The sequence below is a fragment of the Psammomys obesus genome, unplaced genomic scaffold, assembly GCF_907164565.1.
Source record: "Psammomys obesus unplaced genomic scaffold, mPsaObe1.curated_primary_1811, whole genome shotgun sequence".
NCBI lineage: Eukaryota > Metazoa > Chordata > Mammalia > Rodentia > Muridae > Psammomys > Psammomys obesus.
The window spans coordinates 328,040-336,044 of record NW_026596318.1 but is presented as its reverse complement, the minus strand read 5'-3'; the positions used below and the strand labels follow the sequence as shown (position 1 = coordinate 336,044).

Genomic DNA, 8,005 nt, shown 5'->3' with positions numbered 1-8,005 from the left:
TTCCATTTCCTGCTGCCCTCACTCCTCCAGGCTGTTGCGACTTCTCTGAAATCTAGTTTCTCAAGACAGGGCAGGCTCGGACTGGTCTTGGCAGCATGTGGGCTCTTGTCGTCTGGTTCCTGAGCCACCTCCCTGACATCGAAGCCCGTGAGTGGGGTGGGGAAGGGGGGCTGTGGGCCACGCCTCTGGGCAGGTTCAAGGTGGAAAAGACCCCAACCAGGAGGACCGGAGATCAAGGTAGCAGACACCTAGAGTCCTGATGAGGCACTGTCAGAAAATGGAAGCTGAGCGAGTGGGGCTTAGAGGCATGCTGCACCAAACCAGCCTGTCAGGAGCGCTTAATTATGCCGGAGGACTTTAACCTTTAACCCAGACGCCACAAAGGGTGGCAAGGTATTGAGAAAAGCCAACGCCAGAATGATTTTTGAGTGCTGCTTTAATCACACTAATTACATAGACATCTAAGACATCTAAGAACGTATAATAGCACATTATACATCCTGTGGGGAACACAACCTGGCCAACCTGGCCGCAGGTGCGGGCTCTGACACTTTTGCCTCCGGCTTTGGGTGTCTTCTAGGCCAGGGAACTTCGCAGTTCCAGCCGGACCTCAGACGAGTCTTCTGATGACTTGACAGGCCTCGGAGCTTCTCTGCTCCAGCAGGCCTCAGATGCAAAGAAAGCTTCGTTTGCTCGGGAGCCGCCTTCCATGGCCGGTCTGATAAGGTGGTCCTTTCAGAACCGGTTTGTTAGGGTGGTCTGGGCTTTCCAAACAGCCGTTCAGGAATCGGCTGGTTAGTGGCGGTCTCTCGGACTACTCACCAAAGAGTCTGGCCTGCCGTGCCCGCGTGGGCTCGGGCTCCAGTTTTTCTACATTTTTCAGGGCATAGCTTGGCTTATCATTCTTTCACACACACACATGTCAGCTGCCTTAAGAGCGTTCTTAGTTACTATTACTACGAATATCTTCTTATCTATCCTTGGCAGCTCTGCCGTCTTACAAGCTCTCAATGTCTTAGGGGCGTTGCCCAGTCACTGTCACCAAAAATGTCTCTTAACTTTGCTCCTGACAGCTTTGCTGTCTTACAGGCTCATTACACAGCCCCTGCCTTACACTCTAAGGTGGCTTTGAGTGTCGCACGGGTGCACAGGTACCAGGGGCCAGAAGAGGGCATGGGACCCGTGGGAGCTGGTTACAGACCCTCCTGCGGTGCTGAGAACCACAGTGCAGTCCTCTGGAGAGCAGGGAGCCCTAACAGCTGCTCTCTCCACAGCAGCCAACCGACCTTTCTGAACTGCACGTTAATTTATGAAGTATATATACATTGTGCACACTATAGTTTACATTTATCCGTGTGTGTGTGTGTGTGTGTGTGTGTGTGTGTGTGTGAGTGTGTGTGTGTGTGTGTGTGTTCGTGTTCATATGTATACCATGCAACACATGCCACAGCCCAGATGTGGTGGTCAGAGGACCTGTTCGGGTCAACTCTCTCCTTCCACCACGTGGGTGGTAGCAGGTGCCTTCACTGGCCCAGCAGTCGCCTCCCTGGCTTCGGCATCTTCACCGTCTTCACCGTCCTCACCATCCTCACCATCGTTTCACCATCATCAATTATTTGGGATAGGATTGTGCTACATGGCCCTCAAAGTCATGATCCTCCTGCCTCAGCTCACATGTATGCAGATGTTTAGGTGCGTATGTCTGGACCTGCCTTCTCAGACAGCACGTGTGTATCGGGACTTGTGGTTGCCTTTGCCCTGGAGGCACACAGCACGGGAAATGCAACCACCCCAGGCAGAAGGGCGGACAGTGAGGTGAGGCCTCCTTAGGATGCAGACACCCGAGGGGGAGGAGCAAGGGCTCCAGGTGGAGCTGTGAAGACCACAAGTTCCAGGAAACAAAGCTGAGGAAGCAGGGCTCAGGCTGCAGTCAGTCGGGACAGTGCCCGTCCTGGTTCTGGGCCGGCCCCTCCACCATGAGGAAAAGAAAGAGCTGGACAAAAGGGCTCTGGGCTGTGGCTCCAGGTGCACCACCTCCACCTGCTCATCTCCGGTCGGTCAGCTTCCTTCTAAGAGGGGAGACGGAGCTGGGCACGCTATCTCACACCAGTGATCCTGGAGTCCCATCTCTGGAGGACTGAGGCAGGAGGGCTGCTGTGCGTCCTAGGCTACCCTGGGCCGCAGAGTAAGACTCTGCCCCTGCCCCGGGAAAATAACTATTGTCTGTACCTCAGGATTTGGACAGCCTACACACCCTCACAAGCAGGAGCAGGAAATCCTGCTCTGGGCGTGCATAAACAGACGACTGGGTAGAGAACACAGCTCAAGTATACACTGGGAGCTAACACAACACAATGAAATCAGTCATAAAGGAATTTCACGGGGCTCCCTAATAATGGGGGCAGGGGCTGTCTCTCACATGGACTCAGGGGCTGGCTCTTTGATCACCTCCCCCTGAGGGAGGAGCAGCCTTATCAGGCCACAGAGGAAGACAATGCAGCCAGTGCTGATGAGACCTGATAGACTAGGGTCAGATGGAAGGGGAGGAGGACCTCCCCTATCAGTGGACTAGGGCAGAGGCATGGGTGGAGAAGAGGGATGGAGGGTGAGATTGGGAGGGGATGAGGGAGGGGCTACAGCTGGGATACAAAGTGAATAAACTAATTAATAAATAAATAGATTTTTAAAAAGGAATTTCAGGTCCTAAGGAAATGAAGCGATGGCATTGTGAGAGATTGCCAGAGCTGCAATCAGTTCACTAAGAGGCTGGCCTCAGAAAGACAAACACACATATTTTCTCTGGAACCTGAGCTTAAAATCACTCCTGTGTGTTGGGCGTGACAGCGTGCACCTGTAATCCAGCATTTGGAAGGTGGAGGCAGAAGGATCACAAGTTCAAGGCCAGCCTGGTCTACAGAGGGAGTCCAGGACAGCCAGGGCTTCAGACAGAGACCCTTTCTTGGGGTGGGCTCTGACAGGGGTGGGATGCTGACCTCAAATCCACAGCAGTGCCCTGGAGGCCAGAGGCATCAGGTCCCTGGAACTGGAGTTACACACAGTCTTTAGTCACCAAGTGGAGCTGGGAATTGAACCCAGGTCCTTTACAGGAGCGACCGATGCTCTTGACCAGTGAGCCACCTCTCCAGCCCCTTACACTCACACGTCGCTGTCAGTTCTCTGAATTACCCCAGTGCACAGGGTCATGAAATGTCCTCAATTGTGCGCCGTCCACTCCAGAGCTGGGTCCTCGCTCACACTAACCCCAATTCCCACTGCAGGGTCCCATTCTCTGCACTATTCCTACTCAGCCATGTCGGAGCCCGGCCTGCCCGTCCCTGCATTTTCTGCCAGTGGCTTCATAGATAACCAGCCCTTCATCCGCTATAACAGCAGGGTGGAGAGGGCAGAGCCTGCTATGGACTGGCTGATGGAAGACTCGGCTTACTTTGAGGACGAGACCCAGGCCTTCAACAACAGGAAGAGGATTTTCCAGCTGAGCCTGAGGAACATACAGGGCTACTACAACAGCTCTGGAGCCCAGAGTGGGGGAGCCAGCGGCTCCCGCCAGCAAGCAGGTACGCACCAGGACGCCCCGCCTCACCTCATCCCAGTGTCCCCACAGACTATCCCCGGAGAACAGGCTAGACATGTCCGCTCCCAGAGCTCAGGGTCTGTCTGACACGCATCTGTTCAAAACCTGCCGATATGAGTACAGGTGCCCACAGCATGTCCTCAGGTGCCCACAGCATGTCCTCAGGTGTGTACACAGCATGTCCTCAGGTGTGTACACAGCATGTCCTCGGGTGCCCACAGCATGTCCTCAGGTGCCCACAGCATGTCCTCAGAGGCCGTCCCTCCTTAAAGCCCCAATGAGAAGCAGCGACACTGGCCGTCACTGACTGAGGTAAGCAGAGGACACTCCGGCGGTCAGTGAGCGTCTCAAGAATAAGATGAAACTCTAAACCCTGAGGGACGGCACAGAATGGGTCTGTGGAGAACACAGAGGACAGGCATGGACTCACGCTGCTCACCCACCCACTCTAAGAGGCTGAGGCAGGAAGACTGACTGCCTCAAGGTCAAGGCCAGCCTGGGCTACATGTAGTGAACTCCACTGTCTGGGCTGACGCACAATATCTTGTCCCAGAAAGAGAGTAAAAAGAGACTTTTCACACAACCAGCGGTCACGCTGCAGCACGTGCAGGATAGGGCGGGAGAAGGCTCAGAAAGTGGATTTTAGAAGAAAGGGTCCTAGCACAGACTCGCCCCTGCTCAGCACTACTGACAAGTCTGTGAGGAGCCTTTGAGCCAGGGGGGAGCCCGTGACAGCTGCTGGGGGAGGCTGTCCCAGACTCCACGAGTTGGCCATGTGGGCAAACCTTCAGAAGCTCACTGTGTGGAACAAGACACACGTACAGGCACATTTGAGGTAGTAAGTTCAGGCTGAGGAGCTTGGGCCCGAAAACTGTGGGACAGGGGCCTGATGGACCCAAGCAGGCCACCTCAGCCGCACTTGACTTTGTCCATTAGAGAATTCCTCAGCATGAAGCTTGCCGTCTAGGTGGGCAGTGGGTGGTCTGGCTCGGTCTGGGTTTGCTTGTTTTCTTTTGTGCTTGCTTTGGCGCCTGGCGCCTGGGGCGTCCTCTACCTCCCTGTGTGGCTGAGGATGGCCTCCTGCCTGCACCTGCCCGGGGCTTCGTTCTTACTGAGCACGCTGTGCCCACCCCTCACCGCCACGCTCCTGTGCTGTGCTCCTGCACTGGGAGAGAACTCTCAGCCCCTGCGATCGCCCGCACAGCAGCATGGGGTCTCGCCCTGGGCTTCTGTGTGCACAAGGGGTCAGAGCTAAAGAGGACGAGCAGCCCCATGACATCACGGCACAGGGCGGCTGAGCTCAGCTGCCGCCAAGGCTTTCACTGTGACCTGAAGCGCCTCAGGCCTTGCCCCTCACAGCTATCAGAAAGCCAGGCCGGAGTGTGAACACCTACCCTGCCAGGACAGCCTCGGGTGTGCCGGGCAGGGCGGCGGGGGCTGCAGGGGAGGTCTGCAGTGCATCTGTGGCCACTGACACGCCTGTCCCGGGGCCTCTAGGTCCTCACACCCTCCAGTTCACGTACGGCTGTGAGATGCGGGACGGCACAAGCGCCACGGGGCACTGGCAGTACGGCTACGACGGCAGGGACTACCTGACCTTGGATTTGGACTCTATGCAGTACTCGGCAGCCACGTTCATTGCTGGCTACACCAAGCGGAAGTGGGAAAACAGCGAGTACTGGCTGGAGAGAGAGAAGAGCTACTTGGAGAAGGAATGCATCATGTGGCTGCAGAGATACCTGACCCTGGGAAGAAAGACCATTCTCCGGACTGGTAATGACCTCCACGCCAAGCCCAGCCCTCCTCCTCGTAGCCAGGCGAGCGAGCTCGCCCTGTAGCTGGCGGAGCTCCCTTGGCCACTCTAGCACAGGAGCAAGGCTATCTGGGCGGTCCCGTGCGCTGGGGTGGCTTCCCACCAGCAGACGTGAACTCCTGGACTGTGGTCACCTAGCTCTCTCTGAGGACTCTGAATGTGTCCCAAGGTCCTTGGAAGGTCTCCCACCCCTGCCTTTTCCACTGGAGACACGAAGCTGTGCTGACCAGCATCTATCTGTCTGTCTCCTGCAGACCCTCCCAAGACAAGAGTGACCCACCACCCCAGACCTCAAGGTGACATCACCCTGAGGTGCTGGGCCCTGGGCTTCTACCCTGCTGACATCTCCCTGACCTGGCAGTTGGATGGGGAGGACCTGACCCAGGACATGGAGCTGGTGGAGACCAGGCCTGCAGGAGATGGAACCTTCCAGAAGTGGGCAGCTGTGGTGGTGCCTCCCGGGAAGGAGCAGCATTACACATGCCATGTGCACCATGAGGGTCTGCCTGAGCCCCTCACCCTGAGATGGGGTAAGGAGGCTGTGGGTGCAGAGCTGGGGTCAGGAGAGCTGGAGCCTTGTGCAGACCCTGAGCAGGTCAGGGCTGAGAGCTGGAGTCATGAAACTCACCTTCCCTTCCTGCCCTTCTCTTCCCAGAGCCTCCTCAGCCCACTGTCCCCATCATGGCAGTCATTGCTGTTCTGGTTGTCCTTGGAGCTGTGGTCATCATTGGAGCTGTGGTGGCTGTTGTGAGGAAGAAGAGGAGAAACACAGGTAGGAGAGGGCAGGTTCTGGGTTTTCTCTCAGCAATTTTAGAAGTGTGCTCTGCTCACTAATGGAAACACATCCACACCCTCATTGCTACTGTCTCTAACTGGGTCTGCTGTCAGTTCTGGAATTGAACTCAGGACCTCTGGAAGAGCAGCCAGTGCTCTTAACCTCTGAGCCATCTCTCCAGCCCATCAATCTCTTTTAAAATCCAAAGTCTTAAAATTCAAAGTCTCTCAACTGTGGGCTCCTGTAAAATACTTTCTTACTTCAAGACGGAAGAACCAGGGCACAGTCACAATCAAACCAAAGCAAAAACCAGACTCCAACTGTGTGAACCTCACAATGTCCAATGTCTGGGTCCACTCATGATCTTCTGTCCTCCTCCAAAGGGCTGGGGTCCCTTCTCCAGTGTAGGCTTTGATTTTTTAAAAAGATTAATAAATAAATGAAAAATTAACATATTATAAATAAATCAATAAAGATTGACTTGCATATTTATTAACTATGTTCTGTTTCCATTACAGATGGTTCTGAAGCACCATGTGGCTACTGGGAATGAACTCAGGACCTCTAGAAGAGATCCATTAAACAGCAAGCCAGCAATTCAGCAAAAGCAGCTGCAGCAGCTGCTTGATTCTCTCTAGAGTGTCTTGAAGCGGAGCGATGACATTTATACTCTCCAACAGTCCAGACAGGATGTTTTTCAACTGTAAAGACCATGGTTCCGCACCAGCTGCTTCTGACACTCCAGAGCCCGCCCCTCCGTGCCACACCTCCTGGCCCTTCCCAACAATCCCACCAACCCAGACCAAGCCTTCAGGAAACACAGGAGCCATCACACCTCCACAGCTCCCAAGGAACTGTGGAGGCTCCTTGGGAGGCTCAGCCAGGAGGGTAAGGAGACACAAGGGGAGACCCCGCCCATGAGCCGAACACATCCAACATCGGACTTTGCAGAAGCTCTTAGTCCTTGGCGGGGAATAACCAGCATTCTCTGTGATGAGAACCAGGCTTATCACACTGGTGCACGCAGCAGCTTGTGAGAACTGACACACCCAGAAACTATGCTAAACCATGCTAACTATGAGAGTGAGGGACACCGAGGCCTCTGTGACAACCCCTCCCCAAAACAGTAACAGGCCAGACGGAAAGCCACCAAAGAGCAGCGTGGAGGAGATGCGGGGGTGTGGAGGAGATGCGGGGGTGTGGAGGAGATGCTGGGGTGTGGAGGAGATGCTGGAGTTTGGCCCTCCTCGAGGGCTGGCTCTGGCAGGGGCCTGGAAGGGCACTTACCAGAGTTCAGCTATGCTCCAGGAGAAAACAGATAAAGCAACCTGGACTTTTTCTTTTTTTTTTTTTTTTTCTAATTTTTTCTTTTACTTTTTTTGGGGGAAGTCACACATTGGGGGGTGTGGGAGGACTGGGAAGTGAGGGTGATCAGAGGGTGTGAGGTAAAATTTCCAGAGTCCATAAAAACATCTTTTGAAAAGGAGAAAAAGAAGAGAAACTATGCCAAAACCTTTACTGAGGCTGGGAGAGGAACTGGTCTGAGAAAGCCCTGCGGTGGAATTCCGAATTTGAGCAGCGGGGACGAGGGCACAGGAAGAAATTACAAGTGACACTTGATAGGGTGATGGCAGGAGGTGAGCTCTTACGTGTACATGGAAAGATACAGGCCAGGGGATAGAGCCCTTTAATTATTATATGTGCACTTACAGATTGTGTGTATGTATGGTGTGTGCGTGTGTGTATGTGTGTGTATGTATGTGTGTATGTATGTATGGTGTGTGTATGTATGTATGGTGTGTGTGTGTATGTATGGTGTGTGTGT

At 54.3% G+C, this 8,005-nt stretch overlaps 1 protein-coding gene across 2 annotated transcripts; it reads left to right on the top strand.

Annotated features, from left to right (window-relative positions):
• On the top strand, positions 1-7,518 carry LOC129668992 (H-2 class I histocompatibility antigen, alpha chain-like). Of its 2 annotated transcripts, XM_055597055.1 has the most exons (6): positions 1-147; positions 3,279-3,575; positions 5,090-5,365; positions 5,660-5,935; positions 6,061-6,177; positions 6,699-7,518. In XM_055597055.1, exons 1-6 carry the CDS (start codon positions 96-98, stop codon positions 6,731-6,733), a joined length of 1,053 nt encoding a protein of 350 aa, XP_055453030.1. In that variant the 5' UTR covers positions 1-95; the 3' UTR covers positions 6,734-7,518. The 2 variants fall into 2 exon arrangements, with proteins under 2 accessions (XP_055453030.1, XP_055453029.1); XM_055597054.1 differs by lacking the exon at positions 1-147 and having other exon boundaries at positions 2,990-3,575.
• Positions 7,519-8,005: the final 487 nt, after the last annotated feature.

What these genes read in the sequence shown, in the direction of transcription:
- LOC129668992 (XM_055597054.1), top strand. Translation starts at nt 3,203, where the DNA reads ATGAAATGTCCTCAATTGTGCGCCGTCCACTCCAGAGCTGGGTCCTCG. An exon ending in GCCCCTCACCCTGAGATGGG is followed by an intron (nt 5,936 to 6,060) that starts GTAAGGAGGCTG and finishes TTCTCTTCCCAG; the next exon opens with AGCCTCCTCAGCCCACTGTC. An exon ending in GAAGAAGAGGAGAAACACAG is followed by an intron (nt 6,178 to 6,698) that starts GTAGGAGAGGGC and finishes TTTCCATTACAG; the next exon opens with ATGGTTCTGAAGCACCATGT.